This window comes from Fringilla coelebs (genome assembly GCF_963513975.1).
Source record: "Fringilla coelebs genome assembly, chromosome: 1".
Lineage (NCBI taxonomy): Eukaryota > Metazoa > Chordata > Aves > Passeriformes > Fringillidae > Fringilla > Fringilla coelebs.
In genome coordinates, this window is record NC_140028.1 from 12,547,598 (window position 1) to 12,574,620 (window position 27,023).

Consider the following 27,023-nt stretch of genomic DNA (forward strand, 5'->3'; position numbering starts at 1 on the left):
CTTGTGCAGATACCTGTAAAATTTTCTAGAATCTTTTGGAATCATATAAAAAAAGCCATTATGTAAATGTTCCCTAACTATTAATGTTTCTCACTGTTCTTCCTTTCTGCCACTTTTCCTTTTTTTTCTAACAGCCTGTAATCTCCTAAACCTTACTTTATCTATCAGACTGAGACAGTGGCATGAGTCGTTTTCAGGGGAGAAGGGCTCTTGGCGATCATAGAAAACTAAGGATGAGTGAGAAGAAAAAGGGAATTTTCTTGAAAGACAATTTGTCTTTATTAGCAGCTGTATCTCATGTTGCTCTCCCACCTCCACCTTGTCATAGGGATTTCATCACTGTTTTGATGGAAACATGCAGCACTGCTAGCTGCAGCACTGCCATCACTAAGGGTTTTACTTGGCCAAGTGCAAAACCCACCAGGCTTTGGAACACTGAGCTTGTACAGAAGACTTCCTGGTTCCCTTTCCTGGTTCCCTTTCCTGGTTCCCTTTCCTGGTTCCCTTTCCTGGTTCCCTTTCCTGCACTGGGCTCTTCCCAGCTGGGTCAGAAGTGTGCTTTGAGCAGCTCTCAGTCTGCAGGTTGAAACTTGCCCTTCCCTTCCTGCCTAAAAACTGTGAATCCAGGAACAAGCAAAATAAATGCTGGGGTGGCAAGTTTGTTGAAATTTTGAAATTGTGTGTTACCCAGAACAGGTGAGCTGTCTCTAGCTGTCCTTCCATATAGGTGAATCAATAATCACACTGGTGGAAAGCTAGATGACTGGAAAACTGCTCTTGAGTGTTAGCTGATGTTAGATAAGAGATGAGGAAAGGAGAGATGAAAGCCACCAAGAGGGAGCTTAGCTGCTCAGTAGGTTCTGTGTGTCTGTCAGTTCAGTGTCCTAAATCAGAATGGTGACTGTTACCATTTGAGATAAGACTTTTTGAGATAAGATTTTATTTTTTGGGTAATGTGTAAGCATGTTTCTCATTTTGTGTGATGAAATGTCTGACTGCAGACCAACAGCTTTATAGAGTTTGTGGTATTTCTTCCTGTCTCTCCCCCACCTTTTCTAGTCTTACTTCTTCTTTTCCTTGTGTGATACAAACAACCCATCAGTGCATGGTAGGGAGGCACTGAGAAAACATCAAAGCATGGAATGGTTTGGGTGGATGTCTGGGATCTGGGAGGAGGGAGCCATTTTTTGAGCCTGTTTCTGTGGATTGACAGCTGTCTGGCTCCATCTCCCCTTTATCCTGCTTCTGAGTGTTCAAGAAATCACTCTGCAATACTGAAGGAGGAGCTATCATTTTCTGTGAAGTGTGAAGAGGAAAGAGAAATACTTCAAAGCTGCTAGTAAAAAAGCAGCCCTCTGTTCTCATACTGCAGATGCTACCTGCATCTGTTAGCAGTGCTTAAAGCAAGCAGACTTGGTCCTTGGATCTTCTGCTTTCATATCCCCCTCCTCAAATCTGAACCAAGTTTCATGATGAGAGTAAGGAAGCTGGAGTTTGGTCTTCCTTCCTTCAGGATTAAATATCTTTTAGCGAGGAGTGGAACAGGCTTCATTTTGCCAGCGTTGTGGCAGCCATGATGTGATTGCAACTTTGTCTCTTTGGTTTTTTTGAAATCCAATTCCCTTGCTTAATTTTGCTGTTCGGTATTCTTTTGGAGGTGTGGTGAAGGTGCTGTATTTCTGTACTGTCCCTCTGGGAGCTGCTGTCAGGCTCATGGTGTTTGCTCCAGAGCACAAAACCACAGGGAGTCAGGGGGTGTTTGAGTGTTTGGGGCAGGTGGAAGAGCGGAGGGCTCGCAGGCAGCCAGTTCAGGGAAAAGCAGGAGCTGCAGTATTTCTGAAGAGCTGAGAGTTGTTCTCATGGCCCCTGGGGAGGGGAGGCCTTGGCTCCTAAGGCTGTGAGTGTGAATGCCCAAGGCTGTTGGCCCCAGCAGGAGTAGAGAGGGGATGGGAGGAAGTTCTCTCTGCCTTCTTGCAAGTTATCAACAACGCTTAAGTTAGAAATAAAAAAAACAGGAGCAGATGCCTTTTCTCCTTTTTGTTGCTTTGGTCCCTATCTTGAGGGAATAAAGCTTTGGTCTGACTGCAGTGTCAAATGTTGTTGTGAGAATGTTTTTTGTATGTACCATTTTTGACAGATCTGTTCAATGTCCTGTGTGGTGAAATATGTTGCTCTTGCTTCTACTGAGGGATAAAAAAAAAAAATCAAGAAGGGGTTTATTTTGTAACATGATAAAGCTGCAGAAGTGATTCTGCTTTAGGACACAAATGTAGTTTGAACTATGGGAAAACTGTGCTGGCAGGCATTTGGCTGAGTGCATGAATGTCTTCCCGTGTCTTCAACTCTCCTGTTTCTCTGTTTTACTTTTTTTGTTCTGTTCTTCCTCAAGCAGGACCTGTCTCTTTGATTTTTCTGTAAAGTTACTGACTCACCTGTGGGAACTCTAAAACAACCAATTCATTCCCTTCCTAGCACTTGTAAGAATACTTTTGAATTAACTTTATGATCACCTGTGGGCAAGTGGGATGTGGGCTGATTCTGGATTTGCTTCAACACTGTGCATGCTACTATAAAGGTCCTTCAAGCTTATTGTGCTATTTCCCATCTGACCTTATGGGAAAGTGCTTTTCTTCTGCTTTGGGCAGCTCCATGTGGAGGAGCTCACATATAAGCCTCTCCTTTCCTCGTTCCCATCCTGGCAGTGGTGTCCCCCAGCCCTGATGTGTCAGGCTGCAGGGCTCTCTCACAGCTGATGCTGCAGCATGCACAGCAGCTCCTTGCTCCTTGTCTGCATCCCAAGGATGTTTAGGAAGGAGGGTCATGGGCTGTAGGACTTGTCCTGGCAGGAGTGCTGCAGGTTGGGCTCCCTGCCTTAGCTCTGGGGGCCGAATCCACGGGGGTTTGCCTGTTCCATGGCTTCTGCGGGATCTCTTTGTTCCTGTGCCACGTGGCCAAGGTCAGAGTTCAGGCTGGGCATTTAAGATCATGTGTTAGAAATTATGTTTGCAGAGTACGTTCATTGCAATAAGGGTGTTTCCAAAGCTTGAAGTGATGGGGAAAACAGCAAGCTTTCGAAACAAAACAAAAGGAAGTCCAGGGCCCTTTCTGGAAGTTTGTTAGGGTATTTTTAGTAAAGTTACACAACTGTGAAATGAAGGTCTTGCATTTCAAAAGACCTCACAGAAAAAATTTTCACCCTATTTGGTGTCTTTAACTATTAAAAAAAAAAATCCACCTGAAGCTAAATCTGTGTAGTCTTAAATAGGATGCTGATGCACCTCCCAGATCCATGCAATCCCTGAGGGTTTCGTGGTGATCTTCAAGGTTCTTCTTCAAGGCCTCCTTACACCCTTGTTCCCATGGGGAACAGGCCCCTAGGGCTTGTTGCCCACCCCAGCGTTGACACTTAGCTCCTGTCTGAACAGATGAAGTTGTGCAGTGCATAGAATTGCAGACATCTTCTAAATTACTCTTTGTTTTCAGACAAACACTGGCCATCAGAAGTCAGCCCAGCTAACCTGAGTCAGCAGAATAATTATGCATATACTTGAAATAAATTCCATGTTTACGTTTCTGCTGATTCAGGGCCTCATAAGTGGATCCATAGCTGCTAGAAGCTGTTGATGCTATATTGAATCAGGAGAGAGTCAGCAGCTGTGGCTCTGCATGTAACCATTTGAGAAGGTTAACAAAATGCATGAGTCTTGAGGAAAAAATGATCAAGTGATTAAATTAAAATATATCTGAATGTGTGTGTAAAATCTGGAGTGCATATTTGGCGTATTTTCTGTATTTCAGCTTGGCTATTAATGAATAAATAAACAGGTTTCCCTCCTACCTCTAACATGACTGGTAGGTTTCATTTTCAAGTTCTTCATGTGACACTGTTTGAGCTTTGAGAAAAATGTTTAAATCCAAGTGGATATGTAAGAAGTTGTTGGATGTAACACTCCCAATAATATAATACCTGTTAATAAGAAAACTGAGTTTTATCTGTAAGACATGTAGAAGTTTCTGCAGAATTCCCTTAACATTTAGTACAACGTTTCTTCTTGTGTCCCCATCAATGTTGAGTATCCAAACTGACAGTCTCTCCTTTTGAGTATGCAGCAGTTTTGGAAAGTATTCTGTGATTCTAGTGAAATCCAGAGATATAACATGATTTTTAATTTACTTAGAAACTGATTATTAATTTACTGTAATACTGCCAAAAGTGCTTTTTCTTCCTCCTCCTGGTTAGCAAAGATGACATCTTTGTGCTTTAGAGCCTTTTTAGGATTTTTTTTCCCCTCTGGTCTTTGTAATATTGTTAGACTGCTCTCAGGGATGGCTGTGACTCTAAACTAAAAAGCATTAAGCTCTTCAATGCAATTACCAGTGAAGAATGTCTCGGCTCTTACAGCAAGTGCTGACCTTCTCATTCAAGCACTTTGCACTCTTTCTGTACGTGGCACTTGCCCCATCTGGAGTGGCAGGCTGGAGAGGGAGAATCCCTGGCCAGAGCCTTCCTCCCCAGGAGGGAGCCTCATTCCTCTGACTTGATCAAGTGTGGTGCCATAACTGAAGTGAGAGCCAAAACTCTGAAGTCAGTAAGATGCAGCTCAGAAGGAGGGAAGCTAATGAGAAAATTATCTTTTGCAGGAAAAAAACTCCTGTGTGGATGAGGCCATGGTGCCTGCGGGGCTTTTTGGTGTGTTTTGTTTTTTCCTGCAAGTTTATAGTGTGAGCTCTCCTTTACAAAAATGCAGTGAAGACGTGTTGCTAAATCAGTGACTGAAGACATTTCTTCAATTTACTTTCGTTTCTAGAGTTTTTAAGGCCTCTGGATAGTTCCCCTCTTTTTGACAGCAAGCCAGTTTTATTGCGAAATTTTATTATATAAAGTTTTTTAATTAAAATACACATATCATAGTTAATCTGTTTGATGTTCTTCCACTTTACATTAGCAATTAGGTTTTCATTTAATTAGCAATCTGTTAATGTAATTGCAGTAGAGAACATCAAAAAGTGCTGTGGTTTACTCACACAGCATCAGTCTATTGTTCTGCAGGTTTGAGTTCCCTCTTCCATGGGAGGGAACGATTTGTGCCACTTGACCAAGGTCTGGTTATCTGTGTTGTGCACTTTCTCTGAAGCACAGGTTTCCATCTTCTCACTGAGGAGTCTAAACTGGTTTAAGTCTCATTAAATAAAACTGTGTGGTAAATAACCAGGGGTTTAATTTGCAACAGCTCACCAGGATGCAAAACTAATGCGTTTGTCTTTATCAGCAACGGAAGAAGTCAAAATCCTCTAGTCCAAATTGCTCACTCTCTTGTCTTGGCACTGATGATAATGTCTAAATTCTAGGAATGCTGGAATACCAGTTTGACTTTTTTTATTTTCCTTTCTGTGTCAATTTTGTGTCCTGCAATTTCTCACCATGCGCACCTGCCTGACAGCTGAGGCTCTGGGTAAGTCTGTGCCATGCTGTGACCCTGGTGGCTGGTTTATTGTAGCCCTTGCTGTGGCCTCTTTATGGTGTCTGGTCTCCACTAACTGCCTAGACTTTAATTTCTAATGCAACTAAAATACTGCCTAATCTTGATGAACAAACCATCTTTTGATTTATCTTCTTTTGGCATCTAATTGGAACACTGTAAAAGAAGAAAACCAGTATTGTGGATAAACCTCTGGTTTATTTTAGAAAGGGATAACATGGACAGATAAATCTTGTCACAGCTGGGAGAGAAGTTAAATGGAATAGACATGTCATCAAGGTGATGTTCAAATAATTGAGTATCTTATTGTTAATATGACTTTTAAAGTCTAGAGCCTGAAGTCCTTAATGTTGGTCTTTGTAACCTGTGATCCAAATTCCCTTTTTATGACAATCGCATGCATCTTTCTTACCTGATAGATAAGAAATCACTCTATTTACTTCATGCTGGGGAAAGGGTTGGAATTCAGCATCACAGTTGTCTCCTGTTGCCTGATCACATCTCAAGTATGTTTAAATTGGGGTGCTGTTTCAGCTGTTTTGAAAATTTAAAGTAGCTGCCTTGGGATCCCATTGTAAACGAAGCATGGTATTTCTGAATCTGAGCGAAGGACTCATACCTGCACTTGTAAATGTAGTGATGGAGGTGTTGCCTTTGGGAGAAGCCTGAATTGATTAAATCAGCAAGCTCTCAAACAAGGTGCCTCCACTGGGCTCCTGGAGCTGGGCCTTATTGAGGCTGCTGCATGTCCCCATTTTTTGAAACCACACATTGTGGTTTTCCTGGTTTGTAATTCAATCTAGAAATGTCATTTGGCAACTTGTAGCTTTTCTGTTAAGGCAGAACTTTGCACTTTGAACATGACCAGCTGACTCAGATCTCCATAGGCAAAAGAAAGACTCGGTTTCTGAAGGAGTCAGAGGTTAATCCAAGTTATGAGGTTTATGGTGGCAGAATTCTTTGTTCTCAGCCCAGATTCATGTTAGTTCATTTGTTGGCTTTACTGTGCAGAACTTAAAGGAGGTTATTCATTCCGGCAGCTGGAGCAGGTGTGCTCTTGTAAAGATGATGGTTTGGGAATGACTGCCATGGAGCCTACTTTGATTGCACAAGTAGAGGTGTACTCAACATTGTCTCATGTAAATTCTGACACTCTCTCGAGTGTCCAGTATTGAATATTCAAGCTCTGTGCAGATGTTTAAAAAAGTGTCTTTCTGTGAGGACATGGAAAACAGTAATTTCACCAATATTTGCTGCATTGCATTGTCATTAACAGCAGTAACTTTAGCAGTCTGACTTGCACAGAGAGAATTTAAAAATTATTTGGTGTTGCTGAGAGTTTTGCTAGTAAACCTTATAAAATATAGGCATGAAATTGGGTTGAAAATTAGATTTGCCTTTTCCTTTTTCCCTAATATTTTTCCTTCACTAAAGTTTTTTTTTAACAGTAGTTATTTAAGAAATTGCATGAGGCTTTTAGCCAGGATTCACACAAAACACTGTAAAATGCAAGTTCTATTGCATGTTGGTCCTTTAAAGCCCTTGCATGTCACAGTAATGATGTAAAGCACCTGCTGTGAGGATAACATTGAGACTGTCCTTGAAGTAGCAGCAGATCCATGTTACCTTTGGTGAGCAGTTCAGCTCCCTGCACATGATGAGATGTCACTTGCCTGTGTCCAGGTGCCAGTCACCAGGCTGTTGGAGCATGGTGCTGTTGGGGAATTCAGTCCACAACTCCTGGTCTTGCATTTGTGCTCCTCTCTGCATCACCAGAGCTCCTCTTTGAGAGAGGCTGGATTTGAATTCCTCGTCAGTGTTCAGGTTGTTGACTTGTTCTGGGTGCAGTTGGACACGCTCTGCAGAGCCATCTCTACCTCCCATTCATGTCAGGCTGGTTGCAGACCAGGGGCCTGTGACTACATGGGATGGCTTTGACCATTGCTGTTGCTGGTTGCTGTGGTGGGTCACTCAAACCTGCCTGTAGCTGGGGTAGGAGTGTCCTTCCAGGTGCACTTCCACAGCTGCTGCATGATAAGACTCTTCTGGAACTGTCTTATGTCATTGTGGTAGTGGTGTTGGTTTGGAAGTGTTTTGGAATGCATAACCTAAAGGCCAGAGAATGTGGGCTGGAGGAAATAATCACTTGCTGATGTTCTTCATGAAAGTGTGCCTTGTGACCACAGCAAAAATACTGCAATCAAAAATACTGCTTTAGCCAATTAACCTTCTCCTTGTTGTTCAAATGGGAAAAGAACTGCATTGCTCTCCAGTGATCAATATTCCCTTCTGAGATAAGTAGCAGATTCAAATCAGTGGAGACCCAAGGTGTCTGAGGAGCAGAGGTGGTCAGCAGTTGGTCCTCACGCCTTTGCTGTTCTCTGGGTGTAGGAGTGCTGCTGTGGGGATGTGCTCTGCTCTGCTTAGCAAAGGGAACTGGTTCAATTAGGCAGAGATCTCATCCCTGAAATTTCCTGAGCTGAGTGCAGCTGGTGATTCAGGGAGTGGGAAGAGCTATGCTGGCTTTCAAAAGACTTGCTAGATTGATGTCTGCATTGGGGAGCTTTCAAAGGATGTTGATAAAGCTTTCCTCCTCCTAAAAGATGAGTTATGAGAAGTACCAGGAGAGAGCTGTATTCATCTGTAAACATCTGACCTCAGAGCTTCATCTAAATGATTCACCTAAGCTTGTTTCCTGCTCTGAATTGTACCTGAGACAGCTTCTGTGTTTTCACAGACTGCCCAAATGCCCCTGAGCATAAAAACAGGTGTGTGAAAATACTGGTGAGAAGCTGTGTGTCTGTTACTGTACTGACTCACTGGAAGAAATAAAATGGGAATTTTGTAGAGGTACAGAGGAAGCTGGAGAGTGGTGCAGTTTTACACATGCTTTGACCAAAGGGTTAAAATACCAGCATTATTATGAACATATGAACATTATCCTCGTAACTTTGTTGAATTGAGTGAATTACACAGGTGCAAATGGAGTTTATTCTTGCCCCAGGTTTTGGCTGCTCTTGTTTCTCTGGTCCAAGATTTTTGTCTCTAAGGTCCACAGAAAGTACCAAAGTTCATTATAATTGAACCCAGTTTGTCAGTGATGTCCAGTTGCTTTTTGAGTGTGTGTGTTCTCACGGCATAGGCAAATGCATTTAACAAGGCTTTACTGCATTATGTGCATGATTATGGTGGAGCAGCTGAATGTTTATAGCAGTTCTCCAGAGCCAAACTAATGAGTGTTTCATTTAGTTTGCAGCTAATATATTTTGCACTTGGTACATCCATGGTAGTGAGCCAGTATCTAGGAACAGCAGGTAGTTATTTTACCCATTGTAATTCCAGGCAGCACTCAAAAAGGGCCTGAGCAATGATGCAAGTTTCTGTTTCCTAAAGAATTTGAAAGAACAACTCCAGAGCAGTATGAAATGTTTAAGCACTGCATCTGATGGCAGAGTATGGGGAGGGCCTGAAATGTACAGAATGGTCTTGAAGCAGAAACCCCAGTTTGTCTCCTGAGGGTGACGTACAAAAAGGCACAGGACCTTCAGGGAGGTACCCAAAGCTCTGCTATAACTTACTTCTGGTAGATGCTGATTTTGATGGAGGAAGCAGAGGACCTTCAGACTCTGCTCTTCTTAAAGTTTATTTACTTCCAAGTAAGTAAGTTTTATGACCACATTGGAGCTGCCAGACTGATCTGCAGGATCAGACACTGCTGGAAGTTTGGTACCAGGTGGCCTTGGCAGTGGCCATGTCCATGTTGCACTGCATGTGATTCTTCCAGGATCCATTGCAGAGCTCTGCATGTGGGTGTCAGTGCATTTTATCTGGACTGTGTCGAACTCTCTGCAGGGGAGATTTGGATATATCCAGCCTGTGATTCCGCTAAGCCAGCTTGATTCTCTTTGCTTCCACCACTGCTCTCTTTTCCTGCAGCTCTGGCTGTGTATCAGTGCAGGGAGGCTGATGGCTTTGCCTTGCTCTGGAGTATTAAGGAAATACATATAATAGTAAGGCAAAGGTTTTTCCTTTTTAAGCCTGACATCGAGTCATCTGCATTGTGTACTACACACATAAAGAGATTTTTTTTCTTTTTGCTCTTAGCTTTAAATCCTCTGTGCAGAAAGGTTATCACCAAAAAAATTGATTTTAGGTAGCTGCTTGTGAGTCACCCACCATTTTTTCAGTGTTATCTTCCTGGTAGTTAAATTGCATGTGATGGCATTTCTGGGAGATTTGCAACAAATTTATACAACTGAGGTCCTTTAAAATATTTAGGGGTGTAAGCTGCATGAAAACATCTTGCAACTGCAACATTATTGGTTACAGTATATCTAAGCAGCAGCTCTTAAATCCTAGGGCAATATTTCTTTGGCATGATGCAACATGATCAGTCAGCACAGAATAAGGTACTTAGCTGTCACAGGAAGTTTTGGTATTATAAGTTGACTGTAATTAACACAGTGAAGCTTTTCATTGCAAAACATTGGAATTTAATTGTATCCATTGACATATATTGGACATATATATATATACACATATGTAAAAGATATATGTGTATATATAACCTATGTTGAGAGTTTTGGTTTCGTTTGGGCTCTGGAATGAAGAAAATGGTTTCCGCAGTTGGTTTGTGCAGAGTACTCGAACCCAGTGGTCCAATGATCAGTAACATTTCCATTGTAAGATTTTGTATATGAGATTTATTCGTTCATTTAGTGGCTCCACAAAATTCTCACTAGGACCTTGTTAGGCACAAATGCAAGAAGGCAGAGTAGTACACCTGGGCTAGTGATTTATACTCTCCCAGTTAGTAAGATGTTGGGTTTCGGCACAGATGATGTGAAGAGTTTCTACAGCTAATGCTCTGATAAAGTCCTTATTTAGAATGCTGGTTTTGGCTTGTTGAAACCTTTTGAATTGAGCTGGATTTCTATTCTGTGCAAAAGGGGAAAAAATAAATGCTTCAAAATGCTTGATTTAATTGAGGGGAAAAGCATCCTTACTGATTTGAATTAAGGGAAAATGCTGGTTGAGACTCAAATTGCAAAAGCACAATCCAGCAGCAGTGCTGGCTGAAAATAATGTCATCTTCTCTGGAGAGGCACAGTTTTGACAATATGTGCTCTTGATTGTTTCCTGCATACAGGACGGGGTGATATTCAGCCCCAGCTGGATAGTGCTTTACAAGATGTCAATGATAAGTACCTGCTGCTTGAAGAAACCGAGAAGCAAGCTGTCAGAAAAGCTCTGATCGAGGAGCGCGGTCGATTCTGCGCTTTCATCTCCATGCTGCGCCCTGTGATCGTAAGAGCTCTTCGTTTTCACTCAGTACAATTCACAGATTAGATAAGTGGCCAGAAGCCTCTGAGAGAGTATCTCATTGTGTCTTAGGAATTAATTTCTAGAGCCAAAATACAGCCTGTATCTCTCTCTGTCTAGCAAGTGGTGAGCGTTGGGGCCTTTCTTGTAGGCTCTTGGAGAAATTCAGCAGTGGAAAACACTGAACACCTTCAAGGTGACTGATGGGTAAACAATGAGCACAAACACTGAAGTCAGTTTGTGTTCTTTATGCATTCCAGCCTGAGACATTGCAAATCCAGATTTTTCCACTGCTTTCCTTCTTAACATCACATTTTAATATAAATCCTCCTTACTTCTACTCCAGTGCTAGGACTGATAAATGTTTCAAGACCTCCCCTGGGTATATAATAACATTATCTGACAAATTGCAGGCTGCTTCCATGCAGCTTTCTGATAGCTCCTTTCCTTCTACATGACAGTTTTTCAGTTCATTGGAAAGGTTTGGGTAAATTTTCATCATCTCAGGTAGTCTGAAGCCTGACAAGGAATTGTTCATGGCTTTGTGCAAGCAAGGTGCATTTCTGAAGGGTCACCAACCCACTGGGAAAATGTTCCTAGTGCTTGTTTACAAAGAGCTTCAGTCTCAACAGAAGACCATTGTTAGAGAATTAGAAAAGTCATGGCTGAGCAGGAGGAGGTGAATTCCACACTGAGAGGACCTGGAAGAAATGGTAGCTGAGGAATTGCTGTTGTAGTTTACAGTGCAGGAATCATCATCTGAGTTAGCTGTCAAAGAAATTTCAGTCAGAATCAATCATAGATGTATTAATGCTCTGTACTTGTATAATGCCTTTAACTTAACTATCAAAAACTAAGAATTTAACCCCTGTTTACACTCAAGCTTAAAATTATAAGGACGCATTAGTGAGTGTACATAGAACAGTTAGGTATTTGTCAAGTGCAGCAAACCCGACATGCTTATTCTGAAGATGTCACAAAAAGGAGGCTGAGACTTTATTGTTGATGAGAAAAAAAATTTTTGGGCCTTAGAATTTATAGAAATATGAAAGTAGTTACAAAACTCTAAATTAATATTTTCAATCTTTCATAACTACTTAATGTGGAAAGAAAATGCAGCTCCACTGAGCATCCCCACAGTCATCAGCAAAATGATAAAGGTCATATATGTGTTACAGGTGTGATTTTTAAAACCAAGGCTGTGGTTAGCCTTGCTTGTTTTTCTTTTCAGGAAGAAGAAATATCAATGCTAGGAGAAATAACCCATTTACAAACCATATCAGATGACCTGAAAAGTCTCACCATGGATCCACACAAATTGCCATCCTCGAGTGAACAGGTTCGGTCTTGCTACCTGAAAAACATTTTATTTGTGGCTTGTACCACTTTTTCTTTTGTGTTGTGAGGAATATTGACTGCTAATGTTTAGTGGTTTAATGTGATATTGTGTAGAAGCTTTTTGGTCATTTTTAACATGAGCTATTTTAAAAAAAACCTGTTTTGTTGTGAAAATTTGTTTTCAGGGGCTGAGTGCCCCTAAAATATTTGGTGAGACCAGAGTGAAGTGGTAGCAGTAACAGTTTGAGGGGTATGAAATGAGTGTCACCTCCTTGCCCTGTGTTTGAGCATCCCTGTGTTTTTGTCATCACAAAGTTGCTGGGGTTGTGTAGCCTGATGGAGTCTAACATTGGAGCATTTTTCCATGCTGTCCTTAAAATGCATAGGAAAATGTGTGTCATTAAATGAATCCAAATAGGACATTTGTCTGCAACCCTGCCATGTGAACTCAGTTTTTTTGTCATACTTTATAATCACCTTATTATTGACCTAGAAGTGTAAAGCTGTGTTGTGGTTGAATACTGAATCTTCAGTTACTTGTTTAAAATGTTGCAGTACTTCAGCTCAAAGGCTGGAATAATTTTTTAAGTCAAAACAAACAAAACAAAAGAAACAAAAACCGGAGAAGCTTCCTTAATGCAAAAAATAAATCTCCAATTTACTTTCTAAAAGTTTTTTTTTTCCATTCAGATCTGAATTTTCTTTCTGTGGTGGCAGCCTTAGTGTTGAAGTATGATAATGCCAGGAAAGCCAGGGATGAAACTGACTCACCTGTGGGATACAGTGTAATTTTGGAAGAGAGCTGAGACTCAATTGGCACTGAAAGTTTGTGGCAGGGATGAATGCTGTATGACAAGCAGATGCTTTCTTTTAATAGGGTGAAAATTTTTCCACATCCTTGATGCTATTGATTATCTTTCATCAGGTAATTTTAGATTTGAAAGGTTCTGATTACAGCTGGTCTTACCAGACTCCTCCATCCTCTCCCAGTACTACGATGTCCAGAAAATCTAGTGTTTGCAGGTAAGTCAATTGGTAATATTTATTTTTAACCTGTTTGGGGGAAAAGGGAGGCAAGTTCAGACTGTGAAATGGATTTGTATACATTCTTAAATCTTAAATAGTAAGTCTTAGTAAAACAGTCCCTCATGGTCTTTACTCATTTAAGTGTGTGCTGGGGATACTAAAAAGGATGGGCAGGACTGAACAACTTTTGAACTCAACACAACTTGAAGATGCTTTTGATTCAGTTCTCTTGAATCCATTTTGGATCAAAGAGCAGACTGTACTGATCTAAACTCTTGAGATTGTCCATTCATAATTTCCTTTTCTGTTTTTTCATGTGATGACTTTTTAGATTATTCTAAGTAGCTGTTACTAATCAGTAAGTTAAACTATTTGAAAAGGGGAAAAACATCCTTGACAATTGCCCTATCAATCTGGTAGATGGAAATGCTTTTTTGATACAAGTTTTTTTGACTGTTTAATGCTGTCTAATGCTGTCCTGAAATATGTTGAAACACTGGATTCTGTCTATGCTTTCTCTGTAAAAACTGTTTTCTCTCATAAAACAGTTTATTAGCATGTTGCCCCCATATCCTGGTGTCCACATTTACTCTTTCCTTTTACTGAAAAGGAAGATACCCTGTTGTGTATTCTGCTCAACACCTCTCTAGCTGCTCTCAAATGATTACCTTTCAGTTTGCTTTATGAGCTACGTACTGCAGGTTCCCTGTGTATGAGCAAAGTTACCTACAGCATGTCAGAGCAAGTGAACACAACTTCTATGCACCTACTTGTCTCTGCATGCAGTATATATAAAAAAGTCAGTATTTTATATATATATATGTGAAAACGTGCATATTAGAGCAATGAGCACAGGCTTAAAGATGCAATATCCTGAAGCTATAAAAGAAAATGGCAAAAAACCCCCCAAAACTTCATCATCTCTTCCTAATCAAATTCATCTTCTTGTATGCTAAAACCTGTATGGCACAGACTGACGTGTGTGGGTAAAACAAAGCAGAGCTCCTCTTGCTCTGCTCCCTGCTGACTTGCACATCTTCTTTGTAGGTGGTGTTGGTGCACAGGAGGTGCAGCCTCACCTGTGTATCCTTTAGAGCCATCCTTAGGCCAGGCTGCTGCCAGTGCAGCAGGGAGCTGCCATCAGACTGGTGCATCCTGCCAGTCCTGCTCAGCCACCCCAGCAGGAAATTCTGAAAGCTCCCACATTGTGGCTGGCATGTCCGTACTGTCACACATGGATTCTGAGGATTAAAAACCAGTCTCTTCTTCTGAAAAATCTCTTTGGTTTGTTTTAATGGATATTAATTTTGGGGTTTCATTCTCTGGTTGTCCTTGTTACTGACTGAGGCTCCATACCCAGTGGCTTGGCTTCACTCCATGTGCTGTCATGTGTTTTTAGCTGGTAGGAAGCCTTCAAGTGAGCAAAACGTGTCCCAGGTACTCTGAAGTGTGGGGCTTTGGTGATGCTTTCAGAAGTCTCACACACTGTCCTGCTGGCTGTCTGCAGCAGCATGCCCAGAGGCAGACTTTTAGATAAACTGCATTGTCTTTGGTCCCCCTGCTAGAAATCCCATTGACAATCTGGTCCAACTGTGAGTCAGAAATAGGAGAGAACCATCAGCAGACACTTTCTGAGCAAGTGCCATGCTCAGGGAGGGCACGTAGCAATTCCTTCATCCCTAACCTGAGTTTGAAGTCTGAGTGGTTAAGATTTGATCATTTGAATGACACTCAAGATAAAATGCCATTTTCTCTCTGGTCACCAGGGATACTGCAGCTGCTTATGGTTCTTTACTGATATATATGTGCATATATATATATATATATTTAATTTGTCAACATTTTTCTTTTCCGGTTTATGCTGCCTGTTGCTAGAGACATGTGGAATGTTAATTGTACTGTATATGGGTCTCTCCCCACCCCACCCTTGTGTCTTTTCCTCTCCCCTTTCCTTTCTCTGTTCCTTTTGTCTCTCACAGCAGTCTGAACAGCGTTAACAGTAGTGATTCCCGGTCCAGTGGCTCGCACTCGCACTCACCTAGTTCACACTATCGCTATCGCAGCTCCAATCTGCCTCAGCAGGCACCCATGAGGCTGTCCAGTGTGTCCTCCCATGATTCTGGATTCATGTCCCAGGATGCTTTCCAGTCCAAATCGCCATCCCCCATGCCACCAGAAGCACCTAACCAGGTACGTGCAAGCATGAGAACAAAAACCTGAGTGTGAGCTGGACTCTCTAACTTGGCTCACCTTTCAGGAAAAGGATCTGGTGTGGTTTTGGGGTACCTGGAGTCAGTTTAAGCATTGAGGGGAAGGGTTGTCTCAGTGCATTTCATTTATCCAAAAGTTGGGCCTCTAGCTGGAGTGATTTATGCTGCTTTGGCATAAAAGAGATGAGTCGCTATTGGGCTGTACAGTTTTCCCTCTGGTCCTGGAGGGAGCCTAGATGCCTAACTTTGAGATAAATGCAGACAACCAAGAGCAAGAAGACTCACCTTACAGAGGGAATAATATTCACTTCACCCACTGAGGTTACCAGTTAATATCCTGCACAGGTTGCAAGTGTTTAATATCTGGTGGCTCTTTGCTGTTTAATGGGCAAATATTGATGCCAGAACATCCTTTTGGCAGCCACAGTATTGATACTGGTGCCTTTGGCATTAGAGAGACTTCTTTAATTCTTCCTCTGCAATAGGTCTGGAATACTCTAAATGCTACCAGCATTATCATATGGAATTTGTTTTGCCATTTTTTATGACACCCATTTCTGTGGATAGACTTGAATTTTGAACTCTCAGTTGGGGACCTTGCAGAAATAAGGTTTCTGCATGAAAATGGGAGGTATTGTTAGTCCTTTATGGAGCTCCTAAGAAATGAGTTTTTGTGTAGTCAAATATTATAACATCCTGAAGCCAGTCAGATGGAGAGGATTTCACTACAAATATAAGCAAACTTGCCCTGAGCAGTTTTGAGTCTGCAGAGGGAAGCTGCTGCTCTATTTGTTCATGGCATCCTTCCTCTATAAACTCACTGGCTACCTACAGGCAGAGATTTGCAATGCTCTGTGGCATGTATATTTCAGCACTTGAATTCTCTTTGCTGGTTTTTTGGGTTTTTTTTTAAAGAAATTACACAGCAACTGTTATATTTTTAATGAAGGCTGAATTGCCTTCTCACATTATAAATCTCATTAAAGATCTTACCTACAAACTGTAAAGGACCTAGTATCCTTTTGTTGAGTGTTACTTACTTTAGTACACCCTGAGGTCACTGGAGAAAAACTGTCTTTTACTTCAAAGTACTTCCTTTTTACATGTTGAGGAGTAGGTAGATTTTTAGGCATGGTTGGGGAGTGTTAATCCACATAGTGAGCAAGTGTTAGTGATTATCAAGTGTCACCTTCCCATGGAAACTACCCTAGACCACCTTTGATAGCACACAAACCCTTGCCTTTTGCAGAACATTTAGTAAATAGTGCCCTTAGAGAAATTTTTAAAGTATCATCCAAAGCAACACTGGTTCATTTAGGCTTGGAACATGTTCTCAAGGGAAACTCAATGGTTTTAAAATTTATTTCCTTCTTTCATTTTAATAGAAATGCTTTCTTTTCAAATTATACCTCTTCTGTCCCCAGTCTGGACACAGCAGCTTTTTTTTATAGATGACATCCTGAAGAACTTTGTGCACACTAATAAAATGAATGTTTTGTTTAGATTGGCTATGGCTAACCTAAGTGAAATGCAAAAAAGTAAATGAGCAATAATAAAGTAAACTGGAATAGTAACAAGGTAAGGAAATTGACTTTTAAGATACATACATCAGTTACACATGCTAGCATCATCTTTGGTTTTCATAGTATCCACTGCACCTGCATAAAAGGGCAGTAATCCACATGATGATGCTGTGTCTGCAGACAAGGATGTAAATTTGCAATTGCTCTTAGCATGAAAAAAACCAACACCTCTCTTTGCAAATTCCCCTGTTAAGCAGAGGAGAGAACTTAGGCTGGTATCAGGTGGCAGAACATCCTGAAAGTCGATGGGAGTCACGCTGATTTACACCAGCTAAGTTCATATGCCTTCACTTCATTTTAGAAACTCTCCATAAGGTTGCAAACTGATCCAAGCATCACTTGAGCTTTTCATGAGCTGTAGAAGGCTGCAGCAGTGTGACAAGTGTAGTGTGTTGGTATAACAAATAGATATGTGCTCTGTATGTCTCTGGTTCTGTTTACCTTTACACAGAGGAAAAGGTAACAGATCATTGCCTGGCTGCTTCATCTTTGCTTAAGTGTCTTGCTTTGTATGTTCAGCACTAAGTAAATCGTGTGTGTTGTGCTGACTGGTGACTGTGACTGTGAGCTGAGCAGGAGCTGTTCAGTGGGCAGCATTACCCTGTGTTGTGTGTCTCTAACCAACTGACAGAGCTCCCTGGGGCTGTGCTTGGTGCTGGGTGGGAGGAGGCTGCTGCTCTGTCTCAAACACTGATGACATTGTTCCTGGTAGTGACACTGAGAGGGCAGAAAAGCAAGCTCTGGAACCAGCAAAGGAGAACAAAAGCTGTATATCTTGTGCAGGTGGACACTTTGATGGTGTTTGCTAGCTACATGCTGTGGCATATGTTGGATCAACAAAGCCCTTTTTCATTTAATAATGTATTTTAGGAAAAAAAGTAGAAGGGGGCCATGTATAATTCCCATATTATAAGAATGTGAATATGTGAGTTCTGTGAAGCTATTATGTATATAAGCTCACCTATATTTTAGGCAAGTGTCACTGAAAACTAAATTGAATTTCCTCAAAATCAGAGATGGGGGGTGGAGAGTTGGTGAGAATCTCAAACAAGGAATAACTGGAGATTGAAACAAGATACAGACTATACCAGAGGAGAGATGTCTGACAAAATGAAGATTGCTTTCCAGCCTGTAGCTGTTAGTAAGAGTAGTAAGTCTTTATTGTTATCACACTTAGCATAGAGGATAGGAAAAAGAGCAATTACAAAATAGACTGCTCTTTCACTGGTGTGTGAGAAGCACCTTTCTACAGTTGCTGGGAGTAAAAGTGCTAGCCTATAGCACATGACTCTACATGTGGGGAGGTCACTGTAAAAGGCTTTAATCCTAATTAAAGGGGTACATTTGGGTTAGCTGAACAGCTGGAAAAGCATCACAGATCTCTTTCTGGACTGGAAGAGTTTCTGTAAAGGCCAAGTGTGAGGTCAGGCATGGCCACCATTGCCCATGACACACAGTGACCTCATACAAAGCCCTTCTGACAGACCTGCTGGAAGCTCAGAGTGGCTCTTGGAGGGGCATTGGATGTGGCTGCTGCTGCTAAACCCTCACCTCACCCTGTGTGGTAGACAAACTGAGGCCTGGGAGTACCTGTCCTCACATGATGAGATAGGAGTATAGTGATGTTTGATCCAGGCCATGATAATGGTAGGATCCACTGGATTTGAGGTGAACATGCTGGGGGAAGCACTTACACAGTTGGATTTTACAGGCTGCTTGTGACTTCATGAAGATGAAAGCAAAGGGAGAGAAAGAAGCAGATGAAGATAAAAATGTTGATGTGCTGTCAGAAATCAGAGAGATAAGTCTTTATGGTTAGAATGATCTGGAAAGCACTTCCCTTAAATAGTGAAGCAGAGGGAAACTGAATGTGAAGTTGCTTCTGCATGTACAGGTTATAAAGCTGGAAAGAGTCTGCTTTTGAGTAGATTTCATTGCTTGAAATAGCTGCAAATCAGAATAGGGGAAATATATTGTTACAGCTGTTCATTTTCCATTTAAATTTAGAAATGCTTCCGAATCAGACCTTAAAAGAAACCCCAAAACAAAACAAAAAAAAAACCACCAAAAGCAAACAAACAAAACAAAAACCAAAAATCAAGTTCAAACTGAAGCACATCAGTAACTTATCACCAGATGTTTGTTTCTTCTAAAATTCCTTTTCTAAGTTACTTCTCATTAGTGTGTCCCTGACTAGAAAAATAAATACAGAGAAAGATAGATATAGAGATATTTATCTAGAGTCAGTAGAGGCAGATTCCTGGAAATTAGACTAATTCAGGAGGTGACCTTGAGTCAGTATCCAGAGCTTTTCTAAAAGTAGCTGAGCCCATCTTCCACTGACTCTAGAGGGACACTGAACCTCGCTCATCATTAGGATTTGGTCTCCTGGGAAACCCTTGTCCAGGAATCTCTGTCTCCTGTTTGAGAATGGAGAGGGTTAAGAAAGCAATGCCATGTTTGAGTGGAAAACATAGCAAACAAAGGATTCAATTAATCCAAGATAACCATGGTACCATGGTCCTTTTATAGGTTAGTAGGACAGCAGATGGAAATTATAATTGTACAGTCCAGTAGCTCAGAAAATATTATTTTTATATCCCTGCTGGCACTTCTACATTCCACACCAAAAGCGCTGGGACACTATCCATGGCTCATCTGAGAGACCAGAGACCAAGCTACACTTGCACAAATGTACATTTGGGGCACTGCTTGTCACTGCAGAGCATAAAGCTTTAGCTTTATACTGTTAATTTTAAGCTTTTTCTCAGAAGAGATAATCTTAGAACAGAGCAGAACTTCCATTATTGCAGCTGTGGGAAAAAAACCAGCTAAAATGGAACAGCTGATTTTAAAAATTATTCAAACAAAACAGTCATTTTAAAAAAGGAATCTACTAAAACAAGGTGAAAAAAGTCTGAAAGTCAAATTTCTCACTCACACCATGGGCTGGGAAGTAGAAATTGGTCTGCCCTGTGTGTGCGCTCCCAGGAGAGGGTGTGCCAAGGCTTGTGCATCTAGAACAAGCACTCCTAAGTCTGGAGACTCTTTGCCCTAGCAGTAGTTGTGCAGTTTCTGTTTTCAGTCCCTTCTGTACTTTATGGTAAGAAGGGAAGTCTGTGCTTCCCACACCTGGGTGCAGCCGTTCAGGACTGGCTCTCCAGTCTGATCCAAGCATCCTTTGACCTGCTGCCAGTCATGTTTTCCTTATGTTTTTCCTTCAGGAGTTCAGTATTCTTCTGCCTCCCTCTCCATTGCTGGAATCCTTTTTTAGCAAGACCAGAGATTCCCTTTCTCTGTGCCTTGCAAGTTTCTGAAGATGAGGAGACCCTGTTTCTGTACCACCACCTCTTGCATTTCCATCAGCTTCCAGGATGTTTTCCCCATGGCATCTTGGTTCAGCCTCTGTCTAGCTTTTCTTGGTGAAAATGGTCACTAAATTAGTGGGAGAGTCCTTTTTGTAATCTTTTTTTTCTCTTTGGAGGAATCATTTATTGCAAAAATAGGTTCACCAAATCCAGTCATTTTTTTCTGCCCATACTTATTATTAGCACCTTCAGAATCTGGATTTTTGACCTTTTAAAATGCATCTTTGTTGGTAATAAACCTAATTTATGAGCTCTCTCTGCCATTACTTGACAAAACCTTGTGAAATTTCTGTCTCATAGACACAAATAGTGTATTAAATGTAAATTCCCAAGTTCTTACTTGCCACCCCTGGGGCATCTGTAGAAAACACAGTGGCATGGGAGATGCCATGCTTGGCCCTCGGACCCTTCCTCTCTCTCCTGCCATGTGCAGAGCATGCAGACCCTGGAGGGTCATTCAGGCCATAAGTAGGAGATTTCAGAAAGTATTTTCTGAAATTGCATTTTTCTGTCTTGTTTTTTTTTCCTGGCTAAACCATAACAGTAGTGTGAGTATTCTCCTGAGGCTTCTTTTGCTGAGGTATCTGGAATGTCAGGCAGAACTCTGAAGTTTGGTGTAAAAGCTAGTTTTCTATAATGTATTTTTCTCTAGGGATAGAGGCAGTAGTCTCATCTCCATTTAGTGCACAATGGTTATGACTGATGGCAAAGTCAACTGAAGCTCATCTTCGTCAGTATTCTTATTTTTAGGGGCTTTTCTCCAGTAAAAGGAGTTGCAGTAAATCAAGAATGTGACAAGTTGCAGTAAATATCATGCCACTGCATCCTCAGGTACACCACTTTCACTGCTGTCCTTAGCAGTTGTATGTCATTTGTTGCTGTTCCCTCTGACTGTACCTTCACCTCAACTCTTACTGCACTTTGAATACAAGCCTTGTTAGCTGAGCAGAGTTGTACCCTAAGGACATTTAAGATCATCTCATGTCAGCCTAGGGTGGCATGAGCATTATTTCTATAAAATACTCCATCACTCTGCATGCTTTTTAAAGTTTTAGCAGCCTTTGCAAAATTTAAATCACAGTTTACCAGTAAGCTCAAGATGCTGATACTGTCTTGACTTCTCAGCTGCCCCAGCAGCCTTCACCAAAATCCTTATGGTGACAGTGTTCCATCCTGGGAGACCTATATTTCCTTCTCCCCAGGTGCTGGCTGTACATTAGCCATCTGTAGCTCCTGGTGAGCAGTGAGACAGTTTGTAGTTTTAGAAGAAATTGCTCCCCTACACTGCCTCATACCCAGGTGTCCTTCTATTGCAAACTCACCCCAGATCTTACCTAAGGTTAACTGGCGAATTTTACTTCAGGTGAGATTTCCCTTCCTCTGCAACATGTCATTCCTTGAAATCGCCATCTTTCTACACAAACTGGATACAGCAGCACGTTCTCTCTGCTGCCATAAAACACCTTAGACAGACTTGTTTCACAGGTCCTTGGCTACTAAAGGGTGAATTGGTCTTGCTAGTGTTGAATTTCTGAGCGTGAATGGTGCTCAGTACTGCCCTGACAACTCTGTCAGTACTCATGACCATGTCCAAGCTCTCGGTTGGACCTGGACACACATCCCTGCAGAGCAGGATGCCACTTCCAAGGGGGAGATATGGGAGAGCTTTGTAGTTGGTAAAATGGTTCATGTGGTTATTCCCCTTGGCTTTTGTGCAGTTGAATTATGTGCAGTTGCAGAGGTCTGACAGCAGCAAAGGTACATGAAGGTATGCACTGAAAATTTGAGAAGTTCCTAGGTAGGAACAAATGTTTGATGTGTTCAGTGGACATTTTGTGTCCTGCATTTTCCTTTACTCTCCATCCAAGTCCCTGGTATTTTCTGCTTCAGCTGTTGAGAGAAGGCAGGTGGCAAGCACATGCCAGCACTTCTGCACTCAGCAGAGTACATGTACCTTCCTGCTGGCTGCTGGGCAGGAGGGTTTGAGTCAGAGTGCTTTTGGTGTATGCATCCTACCTGCAGAGGCACATGCATACAGGTCATGCGCTTTGGAAACCTCCAGTTTTGGTAAGTATCACTTCTTTCTCTGTTCCATAATACTTGAACTCAGATGAGCTTTTCACAAGCACTTTTGCAGATCAGAGTGTACAAGAACTTGTGAATGTAAGTGACGTTTGCTGCTCCATGTTTTAAATCTAAACTTCGTGTCTTTGAAATACTGATGATCTGCTTTTCTGTATAAATCAGTTGTCTCAGTATATTGCATGTTTGGACCACAGGTGCCCTCAGGTCCCTCAGCTTCTTGCTCTGAGACAGCAGCAGAATTGAGACGCTGAAATTGCAATGAGGAGTTGAGGTCGCTGCCTCAATTCCCTCATTCCTAAGCAGTGTGCCAAGTTCTCGCATTAAGCAAGTGGCTTTTTTTTTCATAGATTTCATGAACATTAGCAATAGTTTTGAGCAATTTCTAATTGATCTTTAAAATCCTAACCCTTTGCTTCTCTCATCCTTCCCTCTCCTGTGTGTCTCTGTGTATGTGCTTTTTGTCTTTTTGTTTGTGATTTTTTTTCTTTTCTGGTGGCGTGTGTATCCTTTCCCTGCATTGCGGTGCTGTTTTATGCTGCAGAACTCGTCCAGCTCTGCCTCTTCAGAAGCCTCTGAAACCTGCCAGTCAGTGAGCGAGTGCAGTTCCCCCACCTCAGTCAGCTCAGGCTCCACCATGGGGGCTTGGGCCTCCACAGATAAGGTGAAAAACTTCATCTCCAAGACATACAAACCTACTAGCTCGTTATCCAAACCCTGCAACATTTCGACAAAACCTCCATGCATGGGATGCAGCCAGGATTCCTCTTTGTGGGGATGAGACCAGGAACTGCTGCATGCTCCCTTAGAAGTCAGTATGTTTGAATAAAAACCACAATTGCCTTTGAACTAGCTACTAGGAGAAGCTACAAATTGGGCATTTTACAGAGGTAATTTTCTAAGAAAAGGTCATTTTCCAGCTTTTCTACTCAAAGAGATTGTGGAATGCTGCCCAAACGCAGCTGGTTGCCTGACAAAAAGCACCTTGCCCAAGTTGTGCTGTTTGTGGCTTCTCCCATCTCTTCCATTAGATAGCATACCTTACACTGATTAATGGTTTTTTGGGTTTTTTTTTACCAAAAAGGAAATCAAAATACACATGGTTGGAATAAATTACATGGGATATACTCTAAATTGGGGGAGGAAGTGATAGCAGTCTCCTTTCTCATCTGGTAAATCCTTGCTGTTGGTTTTTGTTGTTTTGTTCTTCCATATCATCACACAGCCAGAACACCTCATGTTTGAAGGCTTTATGCTTTTCCTCTCTGTCCAGCTACACAGACTAAATACCACCAATGCAAATGCCTTCCGGATTGGAAAAGTTCTGTTTCTATGTTGAGAGTCTGCAGGGTAACTAAATTACAAAGGCTTTTTCACGTGTGCTGCTTTCATGGACAGAAGGAAAAGCTGCTCAGCCTGAAGACAATGACTGCTAGATTGATGCCTGAAAGTTGTTACAGATAACAATTTTCAGGAGATCTCACTTGTGAACCAAGCATCGTATCAATTTTCTGTTTTTTATTTGCAGCAAATTGAAGAATTTCCTTTCTTTTGTTTTAAGATACAGAGATTTTCTCCCTAGAACATCAGTCACAGTGTATTTTCGTGTTCATTCTGCTTATATTAATTTCTCTGTTTTGTTTTTTTTTTATTTGTTTCATTTCCAGTTGTCTAATGGGTTTTATCACTGTAGTTTATCAAGTGACCCATCCGTAGCCTCAGTTGGTGCAGGTCCTTTCCCTCATTTCCCGCCTGTCTCCCGCGCGTGGACTCGGGCTCCCTCAGCCCTCCTTCCAGACTACGTTCATTATTACACCATTGGGCCAGGCATGTTGCCATCATCTAAGATCCCTAGCTGGAAGGTTTGTGTTCCTTTTGTTGTGGCAGTCCTCACCTCCTCATTCCAACAGCATGCACACGGCAGTTGTTGCTCCCTTTCGGTCTGTGTAATTCCTGGTTGATTTGCTCTGGTATCACTCTTAATGGGCACTGCATGGTGAAAATCACACCTAAAATCTGGTTGTGGGTATTTCTGAATGACCTTGTGCATTCTGGCACCAACTGAAACATACCAAAGCTGACAACATCTAGGTAGGAAGGAATAATTTAGCTCTGAAACATTGGTGAAAACACCTGGGCTCTATTCAGGGGGGAAAAAAAAGCTTATTTAGTACTGTCAAAACGCTCACTTGAGCAGCGAAGGGCATCCTGTAGTTTGAGTGGGACCATACATTGGACACCCTGATGTTCTCCCTGTGGCTGTAGGCAGGCCCACTCTCCTAGATCCAGTTGGAGTGGTTTAAGAAGGTGCTCAGCACCAGGTAAATGCAAGTGGTGACTGAAGCTTTACTGCCACAGACTGGATGTGCTCACTCAGCTCGTTTTGCTCTCTTGGGGACCACCAAAAAAGAGTGCAGTAATTTCTTTCAGTTGCTCCAGCTGGATCTGCAGGGATTTTACTTGGCATCAAAACAATCTGCTCTGCTAGAGCCTGAAAGTTCATCCCTGCCAGGTGGTTCCCCCGGGAGGCTCTGCCCTAGAGCAAAGAGAAAAGGTCTCTTGTCTGTTGCTGTGGATCCTCAGCAAGGCTGATGTGCAGTCAACAGTAGCTGTGCAGATTTTAAGTGCCTGTGGATGGTTATGTAATACTGCATGTGCACCACAGGACCCATGTATATACATCTAAATTGAGATAACTTGTTACAGACGCCCCTACTCTCTCTCCAGCAGCTGGAGGCTGTTGGGATACATGCGGGGTGGCCACAGTGGTCCTGGGGCTTCAGGGTCATTTGTTGTGTCTCTGCTAGAAGCACTTTGACAGTGTATTTCACAACAAAACACTTGGAGAGCAGAGACACTGTGAAGAGCTGTGAAGGCAAGGCAGAGTTTCACATGAGTTAACAAAACCAATACCTGTCTGTCCAAGGGGGTCTGTCAGTTCAGCAGCCTTGCACTTCTTGTTTCTTGGACTGAGACACCTCAAGAAACCCACAGCGTGGTCTTGGCCCATTATTAATTGCCCATTAGAAGGCTGTGGGAAGCTGCCCAGCAGGCAGCTGGGAGGGTGTGGGGCCCATTCTCATGGTTGTTGCTTTCATTTTTAAAGCAGCCTTTGTCTCAGTGAAGGAAAACATTTAGGATTGGGATTGCCCCTGCAGCAGCTGGTGTTGGGGGGCTGCTGCTTAGCACTGGTTCTGCAGCCCAGCACAGGGCCTGGATCAGTGAAGCTCTTTGTGTGCAGCATGTGGGTTCTGGACATCCTCAGGACTTTGCTTAATAGAGCCCCAAGTGAATACAGCCCTCATGGCCTGAGGAATTTCTGTTTTGAATTTAGCACCAGTAATTCAGAGTGAGGTTAGTCTTTGTTCAGTACAGACTATCATTATAAACTAGATTTCAGTTAGTAAGTAAACTGAGAGATAACTCACAGTAACTTGCTCCACTAATGTGTATGAAAAATCTGTTCAAGCCTAATTTTTCAGAACTGAAGACATCTGTAACAGCATGTAATACTAGAACCCGTGTATATCTGGAACAGTTTCATCACTGATTGGACATTTATCTGTATCTTCTGCTGTGTGACAGTGATTTTTGTGCTCAAAATTCTGAAAATGTAGGCTTTGACACCATGGAATTTCATTTAGATAAAAACCATAGTATCAAAATGTTAAATACCTTCATAGAAGAACATTTAGGTAGAATGGGAAATTTAAATTCCTTTTAATAAAGGAGATAGGTTTAATAAATGAGGATTTTTAATATCCTCAAAATTAATTTCTCACCTTATTCAGAAGGGCATATCCAGTTTGATACACAATCTGTTGCATTAAAATTGCCCTGTTGCATAGTTTTGCCTGTAGTTAAAGCCCAGTTCCTGATGAGGGCTGTCCCTAACGAGCTGGTTTCCCCAGGACTGGGCCAAGCCGGGCCCGTACGATCAGCCCGTGGTGAACACGCTGCAGCGCCGCAAGGACAAGCGCGAGCCGGACGCCAACGGAGCCGCTCCCAGCGCAGCCCCCGCGCCCCCCGAGGAGGCCCAGAGACCTCGGAGCATGACGGTGTCAGCTGCCACAAGGGTGAAGCTCTCATTTCATTCACATGCCCTCTTTGGTGCAAAGGAATGGCGAGCTGGCTCCTGCCAGTACTTCAGATGCCCTGATGTTGTGTTTTTCTGGGAAGTGGTGCTGGTGTGGTCGGTGGGAATCATGCAGGCAGGAGGGAATTGGGCACTGACTTTCATAGAGCAAGGTACTCCAAAGAAGCATCTGTTCCTCTGCCCAAGCAAATGGCTGGGCTCAATCCTGTTGGGTTATGATGGTGACGAGCTCTGATGGGGAGGAGAGATAGTTACAAGTGAGTGAAGGTGACTGACCCTTCCAGGTGTAACGAGTGTTTCTCCTGTGTGTAAGCAGCAGGGTGAGGAGATGGAGGCCTGTGAGGAGCTGGCACTCGCTCTGTCCAGAGGGCTGCAGTTGGACACCCAGAGGAGCAGTCGGGATTCCTTGCAGTGCTCCAGTGGCTACAGCACCCAGACAACAACTCCGTGCTGTTCAGAGGACACGATCCCATCTCAAGGTACCCATTCAGGAGATGTTCCTTTTTAGAGCATTCCCA

General features: G+C 42.3%; 1 protein-coding gene across 11 annotated transcripts in view; it reads left to right on the top strand.

Annotated features, from left to right (window-relative positions):
* MTSS1 (MTSS I-BAR domain containing 1) overlaps positions 1 to 27,023 on the top strand; it is a 124,619-nt gene that overhangs the window by 94,762 nt on the left and 2,834 nt on the right. For 2 of the 11 annotated variants that reach the window (XM_084217067.1, XM_084217070.1), the window contains 9 exons: positions 5,442 to 5,453; positions 10,630 to 10,787; positions 12,034 to 12,141; positions 13,066 to 13,163; positions 15,146 to 15,356; positions 22,954 to 23,073; positions 24,077 to 24,271; positions 26,321 to 26,485; positions 26,822 to 26,984. In XM_084217067.1, coding sequence (XP_084073193.1) covers positions 5,442 to 5,453; positions 10,630 to 10,787; positions 12,034 to 12,141; positions 13,066 to 13,163; positions 15,146 to 15,356; positions 22,954 to 23,073; positions 24,077 to 24,271; positions 26,321 to 26,485; positions 26,822 to 26,984 — 1,230 coding nt within the window. The remainder of the gene's footprint in view (positions 1 to 5,441; positions 5,454 to 10,629; positions 10,788 to 12,033; positions 12,142 to 13,065; positions 13,164 to 15,145; positions 15,357 to 22,953; positions 23,074 to 24,076; positions 24,272 to 26,320; positions 26,486 to 26,821; positions 26,985 to 27,023) is intronic. The other 9 variants (XM_084217071.1, XM_084217074.1, XM_084217072.1 and 6 more) reach the window with 9 other exon arrangements.